The following is a 22,320-nucleotide window of genomic DNA, read 5'->3' as shown; positions in this document are numbered from 1 at the left end:
ATTCCACTTAAACATATATATGGGAAATTAATAAAGTTGTTTTTAGAAGTCTTCTGGAGAAAATTAATATTATAGAGCCAGAAAGTCATCTTCAGAACTTGTATGTGTTTTCACTCTTTGTGAGTAATAAACCACACTTAAATATTAAATTAGAGCTAATGGATGACAATATGATAGGAATTTTATAGTTTCTTACCCTTTTCAGACTATTCTAATGTTACAGAGTTAAAGTCATAAAACTAAATGCAGGAGTTTATTACACATTACTGAATAATTTTCTTAACAGTTTTCTCTGATGCAAATCTATGATTTGTTATCAGTCATTTAAAGAGCCATCTCTTTCGTTTTGGAATATGAAATCATTTAGTCATAACTGCGTCCTTTCTAGTCTACCAGCTGGCCTAGTAATGCTGTACGGTTGACAAGGCTCATCTGATTCCCTCGGTGGGGTAGGGAGGGCAGGTGGTGTGGTGGCCACCATAGTGGTCATAGCAGCAGATCCCCGTTTTACAGATGAGAAGATGGTGAAGTCCAGACATGTGATTTATCCAAGAATATAGATAGTGAGTGCTGGCTCTGTGGTTACGTCCTTGGGATGGGGGGGAGCTGTTCATGAAACCTCTCGGTGAAGGGTGTCGTAAATGCTGAAGATGGAAGCTGAACATCTTATGAGGAATTTGTTAGCTCGCTGGTAATCACAAAAATAAATTTTATATTTAGGCTACCAAGAATATTTCTAGCAAGAAAAAAATTATGAAATTTAATTATGTTGCAATTTAGACCAAATAACTGATCTGAAGGGCTTATCTTCATGATAAATACCTTACCCAGTGCCTTGCCTGTGGCTAAACTTACCAAATGTTAAATTGCGTTGGATATTTGGATGGAGAGAGGAGAATGGGATGGGAAATATGCCATTTGAAGAAATGTGTGTAGCAGAGGCTAGACACCAGTTTCTATAATAATTAAGCCTCCTTATTCTATATTCCTCCTGAAAAATAAAATGAAATTCTCATTGTATATTACAGCTACAGGCTCTCCGGGGTGGAAATGACAGCTGTGACATTAAAGAGTCGGAAGAATGTACTTTGGAAACTAAAGAGAGCACACCAAAGCTTGACACTCACAAGATGTGTGAGAACGGTGTTCAGCAGGACCTCAATCTAGAGATGGAGAAAATAGCCGAGACAGGTGCAGCCCAATTCACAGGAGAATGGTCTAGGGAACAGTCTACAGAAACCAGTTACGAGACCCCAGTAGAAGACAAAACCCCGGGCTGTTCAGAACGCATTTCTCAATTGTCATTTTCTGACCCTAACGCTCTAGTACCGATGGATTTTCTGGAGAATCAGGTCTCCATTCAGAATCTCCAGCTGCAGGTTAGAGAGACATCAAATGAGAATTTGAGGTTACTTCACATCGTAGAGCAACGTGACAAAAAAGTTGAAAGTTTGCTAAATGAAATAAAAGAGTTAGACTCAAAACTCGATTTACAGGAAGCACAACTAACCACCAAGACGGAAGCATGTATAGAATTAGAGAAAATAGTTGAGGAACTTAAGAAAGAAAAATCAAATTTAAGTGAAAGACTGGGATCCTTTTCTTGTGACAACCAGGAGTTACACCAGAGAGCAGAGAGTTTGGAAGTCCTCAGTTCTAACTTAGAAGTAGGCACAGATAAATTTTCACGTGAAGTTATTGAAGATAATGTAGCCAAGGTGAACAACTGGAGAGAGCGGTTTCTTGATGTGGAAAATGAGCTAAAGAGGATCGAATCTGAGAAAGGTAGCATCGAGCATCACGCCCTCTCTGTGGAAGCTGCCTTAGAGACAGTTCAAACAGAGAAGCTATATTTAGAACAAGACAGTGAAAATAAGCAGAAAGTTATAGCCCGTCTTGAAGAAGAACTCTCTGTGGTCACCAGTGAGAGAAACCAGCTTCGTGGAGAATTAGATACTTTGTCAAAAGAAAATAAAGAATTGGATCTGATGTCTGAAAAGATGAAGCAGAAAATACAAGAACTCGAATCTCATCAAGGTGAATGTCTACAGCCCCCTGACGTGGCTGGAGCTGAGGTGAAGGATCAAACACACGTCCTTCAGACGTTGCCCTCCAACATAAGTGAACTGTTGGAAGAGAACGCTCGTCTCCAGGAGCAGCTGCAGAGTTTGGAAAAGGACTCACAGGCCCTATCTTTGGTAAAAGGTGAGCTGGAAATCCAAATCGAACAACTGAATGAAGAGAAAGAATCACTTGTGAGGGAATCCGAAAGCCTGCAGACCAGACTGAATGAATCGGAACACGAAAAGCTGGCCGTCGCCAAGTCCTTGGAGAATGCGCTGATGGAGAAGGGTGAGGTTGCGGTGAGGCTGAGCTCAACGCAGGAGGAAGTGCACCAGCTAAGAAAAGGCATCGAGAAACTGAGGGTTCGCATTGAAGCTGATGAAAAGAAGCAGCTTCACGTCCTGGAGAAACTGAGAGCGAGCGAGCGTAAGACCGATTCACTTCAGGATAAAGTCGAGAACCTCGAAAGAGAACTGCAGATGTCAGAGGAAAACCAAGAGCTGGTGATTCTTGATGCTGAGAATTCCAAAGCAGAGGTGGAGACCCTAAAGGCACAAATGGAATTGATGGCCAAAAGCCTGAAAGATTTGGAAGTAGACCTTGTCACGGTAAGGTTCGAGAAAGAAAATCTGATGAAACAACTACAAGAAGAACAGGGTCAGTTATCTGAATTAGACGCATTACTCTCTTCGTGCAAAGGTCTGTTGGAAGAAAAGGAGAAAGAAAAAATACAGGTGAAAGAAGAATCCACAGCTGCAATGGAGATGCTCCAAACACAACTGAAAGAGCTAAATGAGGAAGTCACAGTCTTGTGTAATGACCAAGAAATCCAGAAGGTCAAAGAACAGAGTCTGGACTCCTCGGCGCAAGAAATCCATCGGCTAAGAAACAGCATTGAAAAGCTGAAAGTCCGTCTCGAAGCCGATAAAAAGGAGCAGCTCCAGGTCTTAGGAAAACTGAAGGAAAGTGCACATCACACCGACCTGCTTAAGAGTAGAGTGGAGAGCCTTGAAAGAGAACTAGAGGCATCAGGGCAAGACCAAGAGCGTGTGATTCTGGAGGCTGAGAATTCCAAAGCAGAGGTAGGGACCCTAAAAGCAAAAATAGAGGAGATGGCCCAAAACCTGAGAGATTTGGAATTAGATCTTGTCCATATGAGGTCAGAAAAAGAAAATGTGACCAAAGAATTACAGAAAGAGCAAGGACGGGTATCTGAATTAGAAATACTCAATTCTTCATTTGAAAATCTGTTGCAAGAAAAAGAGCAAGAAAAAGTACAGATGAGAGAAGACTCTAAGATTGTCGTGGAGACGCTTCAAACACAGTTAAAAGAGCTAACTGAGAAAGTGGCAGCTTTGTATTGTGACCAAGACACCTGGAAGGCCCAAGAACAGAATCTGAGCCGTCAAATAGATGCTCTTGAACACGAGAAGGCTCAGTTGCTACAAGGCCTTGACGAGGTCAAGAGCAGTTACGTTAGTTTGCAGTCTTCCGCCAATGGCCTCATTCAACAGGTAGAAGATGGCAAACGGAAGCTAGAGAAGAAGGATGAAGAAATCAGCAACCTGAAAAGTCAGATTCAGGACCGAGAGCAGCTCATCTCTAAACTCTCCCAGGTGGAAGGAGAACAGCAGCTTTGGAAGAAGCAAAAAGGAGAACTGGAAGATGTGATGGTAGACTTGGAGCAGAAGGTCCAGATGCTGCAATCCAAAAATGATACTTTGCAGGACACCCTGGAAACACTGCAGCATTCTTACAAGGCTCTGGAGAAAGAGCTCGAGCTGACAAAAATGGAAAACGTGTCCTTTGTTGAAAAAGTAAGTGGCTTAATCTGTCTACGTTCGAATATGTAGCCATGAGGGAGGGAAACCGCTGTGTGGATCATGTTTCCTCCTGGACATGTTCACAGTATTGGACCAGACTCTGCAAGGGTTTTTATGTTTGCGGGGCCTTGAACTTTGGGGACACTCAATTGGCTCCAGCTGTAGTCACTCTTTGCTTTGGCACACATTTACATGGGGCATGTCTGTGGATTAGCCCAGCTTTTCCGTGTGGCTGCTGGACATGGGAGAAGCTTGGGGTTAGGCATACTTCTGGTTCTAATCATAGTTCACTTTCTTAGAGTAAGTACATCCGAGTACTAGTTTCCCAGTACCCAGCTGGGAGCTACTACCAAGGAGACTATAACCGATACTAGTTAGGCCCCTGCTCTGCCTTTTTGCCTTTATGAGAAGGTACTATTCAAGGTACTGATAGAGGGGTGCCTGGGTGGCTCAGTCAGTTAAGCGTCTGCCTTCGGTTCAGGTCATGATCCCTTGGCTCATGAGTCTGAGTTCCACGTCAGGTTCTGTGCTGACAGCTCAGAGCCTGGAGCCTGCTTCGGATTCTGTGTGTCCCTCTTTCTCTGCCCCTCTCCTACTCATTGCTCGGTCTCTCTCTGTCAAGAATAAATAAACATTTAAAAAGTTAAAAAAAAAAAGGTACTGATATAATTGCAATAAACAGAACCCTCATGCCTCCCAGGGTAGGTCTGGGGGATTTTATGCTTTCAGCCTTCTTATATCTTCTCTTTGTGCAGCCTACTGTTCTGTTAGCTGATGGCTAAGGGGCAAGTGTGCCATCAGGGGCCTCAATTATTAATGAAAAATTAAGGTTTTGCCCTCTAGGCTTACGTACTGATCTAGGAAAGTGGTTGCTTCAAATTCAATTTTTATTGGACAACTATTAAAAGCAAAGAGGAGTGTCCAGCAAATGGGATCAATCATGACTCTCTAATATTTTTCAGGAATTTTAAGTTTTGATACAACTTGCAAGAGATGGCAGTTATGATAGAGATAACTTGGCAAATTCTGCCAGTCCGTTTCAACGCTGAGGGACAAGTGCAAATGATGGGGCTTTAACTGGTTTTAACTAATCATAGGCATGTTTCTTGAAGATTAGTATGGCATCGGAGGATCAGTGGAGATCCCAGAACTGATAAAAACATAAGACGCTACCTCATACAGGGGTCTCTAATGTTGACGTTTCATACAAATTAATACCCTTACAAGGGATTGTGAGACTTAGTGATATTATCTTTCCTTGTCATTGCTCTCCTTATTGCTGTCTTTTTATTAAACCTTGGCCGAGAAAAGGTAAGCTTGCCAGTAGGTTTTAAGGATGGTGGTTGAGTGGATTAGTAAAGGGAGGATTAGCCAGGTTCCATTTTGTTATTGAAGGTGAAAGGGAATGTTCTGATGTGTTGGATCAGAATGATTAATTTGAGCAAAACCGATGACCCAAAGCAGATCCTAACGAAAGATGAAATTTCAGGTAAACACAATGACCGGGAAGGAAACTGAGCTGCAGAGGGAAATGCACGAGATGGCCCAGAAAACAGCAGAGTTGAAAGAAGAATTTATCGGGGAGAAAAATAGGCTGACTGGAGAGTTAACTGTAATGTCAGAAGAAATAAAGAGCAGCCAGGTAAGTTTCTCTGTGACAGGACGCTCTGATCATTCGGTGTGCGCAGTCTCCTTGTTGGTTTTTGTAAGACCTGCAACGTACCCAGCTCTTTTAGCTTTTAAAAAAATCCAGGCCGGCACTGATGTCCTGATCAGTCTTGAAGTCTGTCATCTTCACCCTCCAGCCCTGTCAGGAGCCCAGAACGAGCCCTGGGAGGCCTCGGAACGCATGAAAATGCCCATCACGGAGCCCAAATATTTTTTCATAGAAGGCGACCCTTGTAACTACATTAACTCACATCAGAAATAGATTTCATGTAGCTTTCAGCAGGTTTATCTGCTTTTCCAGCCTGCCTCGGATTAGGAGCCAGAATGTTGCTAGAGACAGATGCACTGATCTGCTAAGAACTAAAAAGTAACGGAAAGTCACAGTGAAATGTAAAGCTGGAGCAGTCTTGGGATGTTATTTTAGGGGAGGGTTAATGTGACAGATTTATAGCATCTGGGTCGCCATTCCCCACTGCTGTTTCCGTGGCAGACATTGCTGATTCGGTGCCCTCCATTTCTCCTGAATCTCTTAACGCCGAGTCCTAGGTCGCAGCCACCGTGCACACAGAGCCAGCAGATGCAGTGTGACACCTGCCTGCCAAACCCAGTTAAACAGTAAACACTCGTATATCCGTGTCGTCCTCGTGCATATGCATCCCCAGGTAGTACTTAGAAAAGGGGAACAAAACAAAGTTACGATCATGACCCCGAACAATTAGAAAAGGTTGAAGGGATGTTTGTGATAGTCTGTATACAGAGTTGGAGAAATCCGTACTTTATTTTATTTTATTTTTTTTTTAATTTTTTTTTCAACGTTTATTTATTTTTGGGACAGAGAGAGACAGAGCATGAACGGGGGAGGGGCAGAGAGAGAGGGAGACACAGAATCGGAAACAGGCTCCAGGCTCTGAGCCATCAGCCCAGAGCCTGACGCGGGGCTCGAACTCCCGGACCGCGAGATCGTGACCTGGCTAAAGTTGGACGCTTAACCAACTGCGACACCCAGGTGCCCCGAGAAATCCGTACTTTAAATATGATATTTAATCTAATGCAAATCGAAAAGTTTTGGCATTTAATCTCAGGAGTTGACTCATGGAACTTTCTGGCAGTGCTGCGTGGAAGGAGTTTGTACGAATGCTATTTGAGTGCTGCACCTGCTGGAATTTCTTTGGTACTGAAGCAGCTTGGGAGTATCCCAACTATAGTGTTATTTGAACCTAGTTTATAGGCTCTACTAAAAGGAAAAGCTAGGTGTTTAGCCTCAAGTCCGTACCTATGAATGTGTCCGTTTGCAGTGGCTTTATGCATTCTGTAGTTAATAAGTGCTCCTAAAGTCAGAGGGTTGCATGTTGAATATAGCAGCTGTGGTTCCTGCACTCACAGAGCTTACAGTCTAGACACACAATAAATCACTAAATAGGAGATGTATAAGGCAATCGTAATCTGTCAAGTGCTATAAAGAATCAGACAAGATTCTTGACTGAAGAATAGTTGGGAAGTGGGGTGTGTGGGGCTTAGAGATCAACCTAATTTAGGTAGGGAGGTCAGAGAACGTCACCTGCATGATGAGGAGTCAGCTGTGAGAGGAACAGCACAGAGGAAGGAACCTTCTAGGTCTAGTGAGCAGTGTGGCTACATTCTGAGATTAGAAAAAGCTTCGTATTTTTTAGAAATTGAAAGGAAGCCATTATGAAATAGAAAATGATATGAAAAAAGACCAGAGAGAAATCCCAATACATGAGGCTGGAGTTTAAAGGGAAGATGTAGGGTGGATACATTAATTTGGCTAGTTCAGAATATAGGTAGTATTGCTAAATTATGGGAATTGTAGAAAATACAGTTGGAGAAGAGAAGGCAGTTTGGGGCCGAGCCCAGAGACATGGCCTCTCAAGGTAAGATGGAGGAGGAGGGGCCAGCAAAGAGATGAGGAGCCATGATGAGGCCAGGGGAGTGTCTGTCCTGCCAGTGAGGAGTGGATGCTGTCTCAGGAGCATCACATGCTGCCCAGAGGTCAGATGAGATGAAGAGTCCTCCTTGGATCTGCAACATGGAGGTTGACAAGGCCATGAAAAGCGATTTGCAGAGGAGGTGGGATAAGCCCACCAACGAGGGCTTGAGGAGTAAATGGAGATGAAGAAATGGGCACGGCATGTGTAGAAACACATGTACCAACAGTCATTTGGGATCAGGCATGGAGAACACAGGTTCCTCCAGTGCTGGAGTTTTTCGTGTCATACGGTGAAGGGACAGAGGGGCAAAAATAGGGAGGGCATCTGGAAGGAAGCTGAAAGAACATGGAATTGAAGCTGGTCAAGGAGGAACATGTAAGTTTGGGGGGGGGTGGGCTCGAGTGTCAAGGTGGGAATGGTAGGGTTCTGGGGATGAGGTCAACGGCTTGTTGCAATGGAAGCACTTACGTAAGTGAGCCTGGAAACCTGGGAGGGTACCGACCAGGGTGCTTGAGCTAAAGTTGAGTTCTCAGGGATTCTGTATTCCTTGTGGATGTGACCCTGCACGTGGTTGGTCTGGAGCAGAAGAAACTGTCATTGCAAGTAAAGTCACAATTTAAAGTGAATAGGTCATGAAGGGTTGTGGCACTATTCTATAAAGATTTTGTCTGAGCTGTAAACTTTTTTTTTTTTTTTTTAATTTTAGTACTCAGTATTTCCTAAAGATCTATATAAGATCCATATCCAGGTTCCTAATTGCTCTCCCATGATTTTATTACTTTTCTCATTAGGGTCAATTGAGGGAGCTCATGTTAGAAAACAGTGAATTGAAGAAGAATTTGGATTGCGCACATAAGGACCAGATGGAAAAAGAGGAGAAAACGAGAGAAGAAATAGCTGAGTATCAGCTACGGCTTCAGGAAGCTGAAAAGAAACACCAGGCTTTGCTTCTGGATACAAACAAACAGGTAAAAACGTGGGGTTTGTTTCCTGGAGGAGCTGGGGAGTGGTGCGTTGGCCATAATAATGAGGCATGTTTTGCAAGAAGGTCCATTGATGTGCATTATTACGCAAGACAATCTTATGAAGGGTCCCCATCATATTACCTTCACTGTCTTCTCCACATACCGTCCAGATCTTATTTTACAATGTGAGTTTTTAAAATCTATTTCTGTCTTGGAATAGAATAATAGGAGAATCCCAAGGACTATTTGAAATGGCCCTTGCGACAGCAATTTTCTTTTTCGTTTGTTTTCCTTATAATTTTTTTAAGCTGAGCCTCCTGGCTAAGGTGACGTTTTTCTGCCCTAGTATGAGATGGAAATCCAGACTTACCGAGAGAAGCTGACTTCCAGTGAAGAATGTCTGTGCTCCCAGAAGGCAGAGATGGAACTCTTGAAGTCCAGTAAAGAAGAACTCAATAATTCTTTGAAAGCTGCTACTCAGATGTTAGAAGAATTGAAGAAAACCAAGGTATGTTCATTTCTCATTACTTCATAACTTAGAAGATACATGAGGATAATGGTTGTTTTCATTGCATGGAATTAATGCTTTCATCCTGTTATCAAAATTTTGGGGGGGCCCCTGGGTGGCTCAGTCTGGGGCGCCTGGGTGGCTCAGTCGGTTAAGCGTCCGACTTCGGCTCAGGTCACGATCTCGTGGTCCTTGAGTTCAAGCCCCGCGTCGGGCTCTGTGCTGACTGCTCAGAGCCTGGAGCCTGTTTCAGATTCTGTGTCTCCCTCTCTCTCTGCCCCACCCCCATTCATGCTCTGTCTCTGTCTCAAAAATAAATAAACGTTAAAAAAAAAAATTTGTTTTTAAAAAAATTTTTTGTAGTCAAAAATAAAAGCATCATTTTTCTGCTGAGTTATTTTTATTTTTTTTTTTTAAGTTTACTTATTTTGAGAGAGAAAGTACAAGTGGGGGAGGGACCGAGGGAGAGGGAGAGAGAGAATCCCAAGTAGGCTCCGTGCTATCAGCGCAGAGCCTGATGCAGGGCTTGAACCCACGAACTGTGAACACCTGAGCCAACCTCAAGAGTCGGATGCTTAACTGATTGAGCCACCCAGTCTCCCTGCTGAGTTATTTTTAAAAGGCAGTGGATGGTCTGCAGTCTCACAGCTTGGATATACTTTATACATCGCTCAGTGAATCCTCCCAAACTAGAGGATGGTAAAGACTTTCTCAAGATGGATATGAAGATCAAGGTGATAGCCGATTGGGACAGGCCTCTCCAGCTATAGATAATAATCTGGTGGGTAATTCCGAAGTCTTGCTTCACTGGTCTCCAAGTTCACTGCCGTCACCAGCCCACTTTTCCCGTGCCTCATGCGGAGATCAAGGTTTGCCAGAGCACTTGGCCATACACACATATGTCCTTTCTCCTCTTTATCTCCACGCAAGGTTCCTTTACGAAAAAAAGAGGTGAATCAGTAGTCTTGGGATTGTTCAATTATAGGTGGTGCTACAGTAATCCTACTTGGAAAGAGAGGCTGTTTAATTCCTACAGATATTTTTCATAAGATAAATACCATCCAGGATGTATAATAATGAACTTGGAAGATAAATATCTACAAAGGTCTTTACTTAAAGGTGGTTTAAATTGTAAAAATTATGATACTGTATGTTGAATATAGTCAAACAGAAAAGTAGGTGTAAACTTAACATTTGTTGCTCTTAAACAGTTCTCAAGATGAAGGAAATACTGACAAAATACAAACTATTAACAGTCACAATAACATTAACGGTCAATCGTGTTCTGCTACTACAAAATGAGACATATTTAGTAATAGAGCTTCAGATTTACTTTTTAAAATTTTTTTTTTCAACGTTTATTTATTTTTGGGACAGAGAGAGACAGAGCATGAACGGGGGAGGGGCAGAGAGAGTGGGAGACACAGAATCGGAAGCAGGCTCCAGGCTCTGAGCCATCAGCCCAGAGCCCGAGGCGGGGCTCGAACTCACGGACCGAGAGATCGTGACCTGGCTGAAGTCGGACGCTTAACCGACTGTGCCACCCAGGCGCCCCCAGATTTACTTTTTATTTATTCACTTCCTTTTTTATTTTTATTTATTTATTTATTTATTTATTTAATATGAAATTTATTGTCAAATTGGTTTCCATACAACACCCAATGCTCATCCCAACAGGTGCCTCAATGCCCATCACCCACTCTCCCCTCCCTCCCACCCCCCATCAACCTTCAGTTTATTCTCAGTTTTTAAGAGTCTCTTATGGTTTGGCTCTCTCTCTCTCTCTCTAACGTTTTTTTTCCTTCCCCTCCCCCATGGTCTTCTGTTAAGTTTCTCAGGATCCACATAAGAGTTTCACTTCCTTTTTTTAAAAAAATGGAGGTAAAATCAATATATGGTGAGTTATTAGTTTCAGGTGTGCTTTCTAAAGCTTGTCTAATCTTTGACCGTTCTGTGGAGAATGTCTCTGCATACACATCATGTACAAAATGGCTTCTTGTTAGTTGAGCCTATTCAGATGCATATAATTTTAATGAGATACCAGTTAATGAGCACTGTTGAATTGGAATTAAATGGATCTGTAATCCAGTGATGGTTGGAATCAGAAATAGAAAATTCTGGAAGTGCGGATTTACTGCAACACTGCTAATATATTATTTCAAGATGAAATAATATACCAAGAATGAAATCTACATGCAACATGAAATTGATGCTCAGGTTTGTTTTTTTTTTTAAATAGTTTGGTCTGCCTTTGTATGATCATGATCTCTTATTGGAAACTCTTGGAGCTAGTTTGTTTTAGAAGTCTTGCATTTTTTAGATATTACATAATACAGTGCATGTTATGGAGTATCCCAGCAGGGTCTGGGGTAATCTATCATAATCAGATTCATATTTCTGCAACAAGATGCATGACTATTCTCACAAGGTGGGATAAATAAAGACTATATATAAGTACCTCTGTATCTTAAAATTTTCCTCTAAATCATTGTCAGAGCTTTTTTTTTTTTTTTTTTTTTTTTTGGAATTTGCAGATGTGGTTAAGGAACAGTGTGAACTACATTCCTGAGAAGTGTGTGAGGCCATCAGTCTCTTACCATCCTATTCGCTTTCTGTTCAACCGTAGAATTTAAATTTGTATTATGAGCCATAATATTCTTTGGCTTTCACTTGGCGTCACCAAAACAAATGCCATCTTGGGTATTGAAATTGTCAACAGCACGGGCTACAGATGGAAACACAAGTCTATCCTCAAGAATTTTTGACCCACCAAACATATGTCCATTATCTCCCACCCTAACCCCCCAGGTGTGATTCCCATTGGACAAACCCTGTCGTGGGCTCCTTCCTCGGGCACTGTCTTAGGAACCAAGATTTATGCTTGCTGATACTCAGAAAGTGACAAAACCACAGTGTCTACTGGGGAGACCTAGGAAACCGAGTAGGGAAGATGAATTGTTTTATGCATCTTTAGATGTTTTATTTTGAACATCATAATACTTAAATTTATAATATATGGTTCTTAATGATATCTCATGATTATTTTCCCATATGCTCATATGAAGAAATTCAAAGTTTTAAATTCAAGGTGTTGTTTTGTAGGCGGACAGGGTAAAATATACAGATCAGTTGAAGAAGGAAAATGAACGTTCGCAGGGGAAAATAAAGTTGTTGATCAAATCCTGCAAACAGCTGGAAGAGGAAAAGGAGATGTTACAGAAAGAGCTGTCTCACCTTGAAGGCACACAAGAGAAACAGAAAACAGGTAGGTGTTAACTAGGCACATCCATCAGCCAAAACTCTTCCACGCGTGAAGTCACACACATGTGGTGTGTCGGCATACAAGCGTTTTCAGTGCTCTGTCCTGCACCGCGTGCTGATTCTCAGCAGTTGCCGTTTTCCAGTTTCTGAATTTTGTGCTTGGCTTGGGGTCATAGGGTTAACAGGATTCCGAACGAAGTCTGCATATTGAAATGGAATCAATGCATGTTCTGTTATATAAAACACAAAAAAACTGGCAGCACTTTTCGCTAATGAGCTATTGCAAAAAGAGTTTTTCACGTGCATGTCCATTGATGTAGTTGCTACGTCAGAGGCAGATTGGCATCCTGAGCTGGCATTGGTGATTTAGCAACAGCTGATTCGGGTTGTCCTTGGCCCATCCTCATGGGTCAACTAAATGGAAGGCTTAGGGGCTGTATGTTTGGGTGTGGAGGTAAAATAAAAGAGAAATGGCAACTGTCCTTGTGACGTTTCTGCACTCCTGTCTTCAGAGCAGAATGCTCTTACTGTGTGGAAAGATGATGGCAAGCATAGTATAAGGTGAGGGGCCCTTCTGGACCATAGCTGCACAGGGTGGGTGGGTGACCTTCCCTGCTGAGAAGAGTACTTGGAGTATATTGTAGATCCAGAGAGTTTTTCCAGTGGATTCAGTGCTAACCATGACAGCTACAAATTGACCAAGATTCCCACCTCTGAAGCACTTGTCTATCAGATCCTCCACTTGCCCATCAGAACCAAGCACTGGTCCATCAGAACCTCCACTGCTTTAAAAAAAAAAAAAAAAAGCTGTTTTGGACTTGTCACTGACCCGCTTCTGGTTCCCAAAGCCATTACAACAGACTTCATATTCTTTACCAATTTTTATTGTTTGTTCACTTATGATGGAAAGAATGGGCAGGTGAAAATCGGGGATATGCTAGATTAACTCATCTGATCTCATATGAACTACAAGATGGGTTGGCTGGAATACGCATTTGAGATTTTGATAGATTTTATTTAAGCTCTCCTAAGGAATGTCTTATAATCTACTAGACTTGTACCTTGGTATGATCCCTCCCAACAAGAGTTGTTTGACCTACGAGAACATATAGATATGTCTTCCCCCACCTTCTCTAAAAGAAAACCAAATAACAACCCTGAGGTTGTTGGCTTTACGATGCCCAGTGTTAACTAGAGAAGTGTCACATGATGTACAGTGTGTCCCTTTACTTCGGACAGGTGCTGTTGTGGATTCTAATGTAGAGGAATTAATGGCTGAGATAAAACAATTGAAAGAAACTCTTGAAGAGAAAAGCCAGGAGGCCGATGAATACTTGGACAAGTATTGTTCCCTGCTCATAAGCCATGAGAAGTTAGAGAAAGCCAAAGAGATGTTGGAGACACAAGTTGCTCGTCTGTGTTCACAGTCTAAACTTAATCTCCAGAGTTCTCCTTTGCTAAATGCAGTTGTTCCAGAATCCTCTCCAGCCCCTTCTGCTACTGAAAAGAAGTTATCATCCAGCCAGAATAAAGCCCCAGGCAAAAGGCAAAGGTCCATTGGGATTCCAGAAGATGGAGGGGGCGCAGCGCCTTCTACCCCAGAGACGTTTTCTAAAAAGAGTAGGAAAGCCAGCAAAAGTGGTATTCACCCCTCCGAGGATGCCAAACACACTGAGTTTGAGCCAGAGGGACTTCCAGAAGTTGTAAAGAAAGGTATGCGTCATTTAAAAGCAAAATTATTTGTGTTCTTTTGAAATTCCAAATAAAAATTCACATACGAAAAGACAGAAGAAGCATTTATGTTTTAGTTTGTTGCATGACAATACTAATTGACCTTCAGAAGCAATAGTCCACCTTTAAATTGCTAAGGTATGTTTTGTTTTGTTTTGTTTGTTTGTTCGTTTTCCTGCATGAGGAAAGGACTAAGATCTAATTACTCATGTTACAGTACAAAATGTGCTAATTGATTTGAAGAATGACTATTCAAAGCTTGTTCAGGATTTGATATTCCTGGGCTGAAAAGTCCCCAAATCAAGGGCACTCTTCAAGCTTTTTTTTTTTTCCCTGTTAGTCCTCATCTCATCCAGGTAGGAGGTGAACTGGGGGATGTGCCTCTTGGCTGGAGCTGCTCAGCACTTGTTTTTTTGTGGTTTTTTTTTTTTTTTTTTTTTGTTTAAACTCAGTGATCTTCAGAGTGTGGGCCAGGGACTGGGGCCAGTCTAGGAACCGTGTGTTACTGGTCCATGACAAAAAAAAGTAATGTTCAGAAATCAATAGTAAGAGTTTAAAAATGTTCATAACAATTTGACATTGTTGCCACATGCAGGCATGTCGTGAATGTGAGTTCTCCCTTGGCTCATTCTTACTTGGTTATACAGGAGTATCATTCCACAGCAAGTTGGAAATTACCCCCATGCCTTTCCCTCAAAAAATTATCAACACTAATTCTTTGCCCTAGATGATTTGAGGGACACCGTTCTGAGTAACTCTGGCTCTCAGGAAATCTGGCCCCCAAATAATTCGTTATATCTTCCTCATTCCTGTTTTTTATTTGTAGTGAAAGGGTTAAAAACAAAAGCAAATAGTTGCTTTAGTCAGCCATTAATGCCGCTCAGGAGGGTGTGCGCCATGCCCATTGGGACTGAGTTTCTCTTCCTCACCTCAGGTCACGTCCATTGCCACTGTGGAGGGAGACAATGTGAGCAGACTGTGAAATCTCTCTTTGGGAGTCGGCTCTCTCCTCCCACCCAGTCTCTACATGGGAGTGGGCACCTGTGGAGCAGTGGCTCTTACCCTTTGACCTTCTCTTGTTTTAAGCAAGAGTCGGCCTTTTTTTTTTCCTTTCCTTTTCTTTCCATTTTACCCCCCTTTTTGTCTCCAATCCAAATGTTATGGGAAGGCTTGCTCGTGTGTTCTTCGGATCTTAGAGGAATGCGAGTTAAGACATCCACATTAGAAAAAGAGGAAGCAGGAAATACATTTTTTGTTTAATGTTATTTCCCCTTCTTTTTCCATTGTGTTTTCCTGTGTGGGAAGAGAACACCTGCCCACTACTTATTTGATTTGGGGGTTCCCAGGGCAGCTGTGAAGTGAATCCATTGTCCATTGTGGCTAGCAGAAAGTGTTTTTGGAGTTACTCTTATGTTTGTTGAAACTTTACTTGATACATATCGTTTCCCTTGTAGATAGAATTGGACCTAGCAGTGTTGACAGTCAGCATTTTTTGCCCGTAGGGTTCGCTGATATCCCAACAGGAAAGACAAGCCCGTATGTCCTTCGGAGAACAACCATGCCAACTCGGACCAGCCCCCGCCTCGCTGCCCAGAAGTTAACACCATCCCCACTAAGCCTCAACAAAGAAAATCATACCGAGACCTCCAAACCAACAGCTGGTGGCAGCAGATCACAAAAGGTAAACTCCGGCGAACACGTCTCCACCCTTCCAAATCCAGGAAGTTATGGTGTTTTCTGGGCAAGGGTCTGACACAGCGCCCCCTGACCCAGGAGCTCTTTAAAGCCTGGCCTTCTTTCTCCACGTGCTAGAAGTAAGCCAGGCCTGAGGACGGTAGGGAGCGGACCAGGGGATAAACATTACATTATCCTTCGGCTGCAGTCTCATCCTTGATCCGACAGGCCCCTTACAGTTTGACGGAAAATGTTAAATAATGAGAAATTGTCAATCAGAACTCAAAGGATTTGTAAGCAAGGTTGGAGCTGTACGTTAAAGGAATTGAAAGGTAGTCTTTCTTTTGACCACAGGCATTGGTCATTGCTTATTTCACACTTTTCCCTCTAATCCATTGCCCCATGCCCCGGCTGCCAATTCTTTTTTTTCTTCTTTCTTTTTTACTCCTTTACTTTACAAAAAGCAAATATTTCAGTAGACATCTAAAGAAAGGGTCTCTGTTGACACATCTTTCTGATTGTTGAGTGTGGGACGACGATTTTAGTGACCTCTGTGCACCTGGCAAACGGCCCAGTAAATGTCATTTAAAGCATCGAGAATATTCACTTTGCAGATCTTTGTTCCATTATTCTATAAGGAATACTAGCACTTATGTACGCAAAGTATATGCATTTTATTGCACTCATAGTAAGTGGTATGATAGAAGAAAGAAGAAAGTAAGGTTCACAAAGATCTAACCTGCCCAGAGTTAATGCTTACTGTCTCTCACCTCCACAGTCTTGCTCTTTTCCCCAGTGTTCCTCAAACAAGAGGTCACAGGAACGTTGCTGGAATAGTTCTAAGAATTCTAAAATTTTGTGATTTTACTTGCTTGCTTGTTAGAGTTTGAGTAACTATGCAGTGTGATTACCTTGACCCAGCAAACAAAGCTTTGAAAGTGTAGGAACCCCTATCTGTGTAATGTAATAATTCTTTAAGTGACTAGGCCTGCTCCTCATCAGGATTTTAGATACCAAAATACAAAGACATTGGTGATTAGGTGCATCAAAACAAGAACATATTTGTAAATGTTACGTTGATATATAAGAGCTGTAAGCCTTAAGGAATGTATACCTGGTGTTAAGTTTTTTCATGACTTACATACTAAATAAAATTTTATTAATTCAGAGGTAAGGAAGAAAGGTCTAGCATTTTCTTTCACTCATCAAAATGAGCCCATCCGTTACCCGTATTAGAAATATTGACCATTTTGTGCAAATCCACACCCCCCCCCGGCCCCCAGCCCCTGGCCCTTCTCTCTTTCTTTTTCTCACACATTCACTTTGGGATCTAGCTTTTGAATGCTGGGAACAACAAAACACTGAAGAGGGTACTGGAGTAGGTCTTGACTTTCCAGTGACCGTAAGAACAGCGTCTTTTCCATAAAGTAACCAGTACCCATGGAAAGGGAAGTTTCCAAGCTTGACCAAAGCTTTCAACCACAAGACAAGTCCTGACCTGTGGTACAGGTTTAGGCTCTGGGGCAGGCTGTGCTACTTCCCTCACTGGGTGGCTGACTGGGAGCCCGTCCTCACTCCTCGTACATGCTAACGTCCATTCCTGCTTGTCTCACACCTTTGGTGATCAAGTGAAGTACTTAGCTGTCTGGCTCTCTCAAACCAGAAAATCTTTTTTTTTTTTTTTTAATGTTTATTTAGTTTTGAGAGAGAGACAGAGTGTGAGCAGGGGAGGGGCAGAGAGGGAGGGAGACACAGAATCCGAAGCAGGTTCCGGGGCTCTGAGCTGTTAGCACAGAGCCCAACTCGGGACTTGAATCCATGAACCGTGAGATCATGACCTGAGCGGAAGTCAGACGCTTAACTGACTGAGCCACCCAGGCGCCCCCCTTAAAACAGAAAATCTTGACACATACGTAGCACCCTGTACTTTCACTGGTTTAAGGTGGCTCACTTTATCATAATTACTTGTTAAATATCTGCCTTCTGAGTTGCAGGAGTACCGCGAGGTCCCTGATTATGATTATAGCTTACCTGTGTCCTCATGTCTAATACAATGTCTGACACTGAACAGATTATTTGTTGAATGACTGGGGCTGTTAGTCTTGTCCTGAAGCGATTACGATAATAGATGTTTAAACGTATGTTAGGAAACCATCTCATGAAATCACCACATGGGTCATTTTTTTCCTTCTTTTATGAGGAATTGATGGAAAAGCAGTTTACGTGGGGGGTTCAGACTTATTATCTAGGAACAAGAGCTCTGCACACTAGGGGGCCTGCTTTCCACACCACTGTTGAGTCTGCAGAGTACAGAGTAGTAACCATGGTTTCCTGCAGATTTGTGTTCGATGCATCGGCTACAGGCTGCAGTTGGCTCCAGCAGTTAAGAATCGCTAAGCGATTTTGCGCACTTGTGCAAATGAATGGGGGTGGTTCCTCTTCAGAGGAGGTTATAGGAGACTTCGTGGTTAGATGCAAACTCTTCAAAACGCAGCCTATTGATTTTTAATTTAATTCAGCATTTTCTCCGTCGCCTTGTAAAAATGCTTGCCTCATCTGTTAAGGGTATTTCATCATTCAGTTTGAATGAATAGAGCCAAGGTATCCTTTCCTAAAGCTGTTGCTTAGAAACTCAGGATTATGAGCCCTTGCCTGAAGTGACTGGCTGAAGGTCTGAGACAGACAATTCCCTAGGTCATTCAGCAGGACCTTTAGTGACATCTGTCAGGACCTTTAGGGAAATCTGTCAGGTTTAGTGCAGAGTAGGTGAGGATCATTTTCTGTTATGTCTCTGGGTTGAACGAGCCCAGGAGCTCCTGGCTTGCTGGGGATAAGCGAGTCACGATTGTGGACTTGGTCTGAACCTGGGGTTGGTGGTCAGTTCCAGAGGACCTGCCCCTAAATTGTAGAGGGTGATGGTGATGAGTATAGTGGGGCCCTGCGTTCCTTCCTATGAATGAGGTTCACTTTCACTGCACCATCTGCATAGTTGCCCTCTGTCCACTGTGGCTGCAGACATAGTTTGTAAGACAGTCCAGGTTGGGGTGCACTTAATAGTTTAGACACTTGGTGAATTAGACCTCATCTACTTATATAGACAAGTCTGAGACCAACCCGCCAACATGAGGATCAACTTCACAGTTTAAACTGATCATAGACTGTAATTTCCTCAGCTCAGTATCAGAGAAATTGAGTCTAGAGGGGGAACCCAAGAGGTAGACTTGGGCTATTTAATTGGGATTAAGAAAGAGTTTTATTGGGCCCCTGGGTGGCTCAGTTGGTTAAGTGTCCAGCTTCGGCTCAGGTCATGATCTCATGGTTTGTGGGTTCGAGCCCTGCTTCGGGCTCTGTGTTGACAGCTCAGAGCCTGGAGCCTGTTTCGGATTCTGTGTCTCCCTCTCTCTCTGCCCCTCCCCCATTCGTGCTCGCTCGCTCGCTCTCTCTCTCTCTCTCTCAAAAATAAATAAATATTTAAAAAAAGTTTTACTAACTCAAATATTCTTTTCCCAATGTGAGTGATCCCTCTCTGTCTCTTTTTGTTTTAAACAGTGAATCTGAAGAGCTGACTTTCCTGCGTCAGATGGGTTCAAGGGAAATGCCTGTCTTTTGTATCACTTTCTATTAAAAAAAAAAGTACCAGTAAAACTCTGTTTTTTTCCTTCAACTTTCCATGGATGGTAATTTTCCACTAAGTCCTGCTCCTTAGAGGCTGCTCTTTTTTAAGTGTCCTGCATTTAATCTGAGACACAAGCTTTCCAGGGATTTGATCTGTTGGCCAGATTTACTATGTTTTCTGTAATGAAAAGTATTTAGCTGCCTTTTAAAACCACATACTTCCTATGGAAAGAATATAAATGGGGAAATAATTTCCACTCTTCTTTCTTTCTGCTTCAGAAGGAGCTCACTGGAGTCCATTGCCGTCTATCAATAGCTTCTCCCTGTGGAGAGCAAACATGAGTCGCCCTTGTCAAGAGTGCCCTTCCTCTTTTCCTTGTGAAGATCTTTCCACTTGGGTCCTCCATTCTTGCCTTTAACTTTGGTTAAATGAAGCTTTTCTATGCTCTATCCGTCCTGCTCCCCTTTCTCTTTTCTGACCCCATATCTTTAGTCACAACTGCATAAACCTCGGAAAATCTGAACTCTATCAGCTACCCTGCCCTCTTGTCTGTTTCTTAAAAGTCTCACATTTCCTGAGATCGCTCTTTCTCTTAAAAGGCAGGACATCAGAAAGGGGAGTTACTCTTTCTGGACTTTATTATTTATTCTACTATAATCCAAATTCAATATGGACACAAAACAAAAACGTAAGGAGAATGTTAAAATGATGATATAGGAGAAACATGTTTTAGGTCCTTTAAATGTTGTAAATAGAGGTGCCTGGGTGGCTCAATTGGTTGAGTGTCTGAGTCTTGATTTCGGCTCAGGTCATGATCTCACAGTTGTGGGATCGAGCCCTGCACCAGGCGCTGAGTGTGGAGCCTGCTTAAGATTCTCTCTCTCCTTCTGCCCCTTCCCAGTTCGTGTGCATGCGCGCGTGTGTGTGCGTGCTCGCTCTCTCTCTCTCTCTCTCTCTCTCTCTCTCTCACAAACACACACACACACACACACACACACACGTTGTAAATAAAGCTTACTCCCTATGAAGGTAGTCTTACTCACTGGAATCACAGTCACTTGAATGATAGCAGGGGCTCAGGGTAAATGAAAGCTGATTTGTGTCATCACTCAGGCATATATTGAATGTTTGACAGGTAGTCAAGCATATTCTGGGCACTAGGGTTACAATGGCAAGGAGGACAGGCTTGGCCTTCAAAAAGCTTGCCTTCTGATCTGAGAAGGTCATGCTAGCTTTGGGAGTGAACCTTTGGCCATCAGAGGTGTCAAGGAAAGCTCGCAAGGTGACTTAACCAAGTTCATGTCCGATATCCTCCTTGTTTCTTCCCAGTGAGGAAGAAATACTAAAGCCGTGTATAACACCTACAGAAGAAGGATTGAATTTAAAATTTGGTGACATAAGCACTTTAATTTTCATGTTGTAGGATTGTGAATATGATTTAAATCTCTAACAAAGATGCTTTGTTTGTTATAGGTCAAGGTTGCTCAGCAAAGCCCAATGGATTCAGGCGCCACCTTCCGAGAACCCACCACGAGATCACTCTCGGTCAGTAACCTTCCTGAGAGGAGTTCAGCTGACAGCCCCAGGGAGGGCCTGAGGGCCAAGCGAGGCCGGCTTGCCCCCAGCCCGGAAGCTATCCCCGAGTCCAAGAGCAGCGAGAACTGCAGGGTCCAGTAGAAGCGACCTTGTGTGTCAGGACCTTGGATGGTGGCAGTATTTGAGTAGAAGGCAGTGACCCTGCAGGGGCTTTTCTTTAGTTAGGGAGCACATTATCTGTGGGAAGAAAACATTTCCTTATGAATCGAAATATATTGTACTCTTTAGCTCTCCCGTGTAGAAGTATTGGAAATGTTTGGAAGCACTGATCACCAATTCATCATTGATACTCTTCTTCAGTAGTGTAAAGGGTGCTGGATAAAGCTCTTTGGTGCTGTTACGCTTAGACGGCAAGCACTTTGTAACAACTTTTGTTTGCATGTGGATTTTACCCTAAGGGAATTCAAAATACAGCTTATACTTCCAACGAACAGCTCCCAGGGAAATGTAAACTTTGGCTTTGTGATATTTCCTATGTATAGAGTTAGGCAGGAAATAATTTTAGATCAAGAATTTCTTTTAGCCAAGTGAAATGAAGGAAAATCACGCACACATATACATATGTGGATGTACATAAGGTGGGTGTGTTCATGCTTAGCTTCCAGTGTGTTTTCTAAATGTTTGCCAATATAACCTGTACATACTTGTGTGTGGGGGTGACGGGGGGTTGTGTGTTCATTTCCAGTTGGCCTGGTCGCAGGCTCCTCCGAGATGCGGTATGTCAAAGTTTTCTGTCATTGTACTGTTTCTTTTTCAGACCAATTTGTTGCACTTCTTTAGTATACGTTCTCATCAATAGTGATCTTGTATTAAAATAGAGCATTTTTTGTCCTAATAAAAAAAATCACTCTTGGTTTCTGTAAAAATGATTTCTAAATAGAAATGCATTATGAACATTGGTGCTGTATCTTGCTGACTTCTGCAGCCTCTTATAAAAAGTAAAAGAGTCTTAACAAATGATAACTAGTACATTTAGCGAACATACTCAGTTATGTTAAAAGACATGATTTGGAATGTGGGTCATGAAGATTTACAGGATTTCTCTAGGAATAATGTGTCCAGCCAGTGCCTGGTACACTGTGTACCCATCAAACTGCATCAGCAAGGATATACAAATATGTGGTATTTTCCAGCTCCTTTATTGATGATAGCATTTGAAAATATGCAGGCATTATGAGCCATAGCAAATCCAAAAACTTTGGAACAAGTCCCTTTGTCTTTGAATCAGGGTAAAAAAGTTTTCAAGGACATGAACTAGTAAAAGATAATTTGCTCTTGACTTTCAGTTCAAACTGATGTGTAAGCCTTGACGAACACTATCATTTATATATTAAAACTGGCCTTTGGAAGGTGGCCTCTGTTATTGGATAATGCTTTGGTAATATTAAGCCACTTAGTATTCATCTACCGAAAGTGATATCCTGGCTTTCCTCCTGTTTCTTCAGCTGTTGCTTGGGGTTATGGT

The 22,320-nt window shown here is 42.5% G+C and overlaps 1 protein-coding gene across 3 annotated transcripts in view; it reads left to right on the top strand.

Annotated features, from left to right (window-relative positions):
* The window catches only part of CENPF (centromere protein F), a 61,553-nt gene extending 39,845 nt beyond the window's left edge, over window positions 1-21,708 (top strand). For all 3 annotated transcript variants that reach the window (XM_045048431.1, XM_006942776.5, XM_019821799.3), the window contains exons 13-20: window positions 1,029-3,881; window positions 5,377-5,529; window positions 8,296-8,472; window positions 8,816-8,977; window positions 12,080-12,242; window positions 13,478-13,951; window positions 15,472-15,650; window positions 20,733-21,708. In XM_045048431.1, the coding sequence (XP_044904366.1) occupies window positions 1,029-3,881; window positions 5,377-5,529; window positions 8,296-8,472; window positions 8,816-8,977; window positions 12,080-12,242; window positions 13,478-13,951; window positions 15,472-15,650; window positions 20,733-20,936 (4,365 nt within the window). In that variant the 3' untranslated portion in view covers window positions 20,937-21,708. The remainder of the gene's footprint in view (window positions 1-1,028; window positions 3,882-5,376; window positions 5,530-8,295; window positions 8,473-8,815; window positions 8,978-12,079; window positions 12,243-13,477; window positions 13,952-15,471; window positions 15,651-20,732) is intronic.
* The last annotated feature ends 612 nt before the right edge of the window (window positions 21,709-22,320 follow it).

Source organism: Felis catus, chromosome F1, assembly GCF_018350175.1.
Source record: "Felis catus isolate Fca126 chromosome F1, F.catus_Fca126_mat1.0, whole genome shotgun sequence".
Taxonomy (NCBI): Eukaryota; Metazoa; Chordata; class Mammalia; order Carnivora; family Felidae; genus Felis; species Felis catus.
This window is presented reverse-complemented; position numbering and strand designations above follow the sequence as displayed.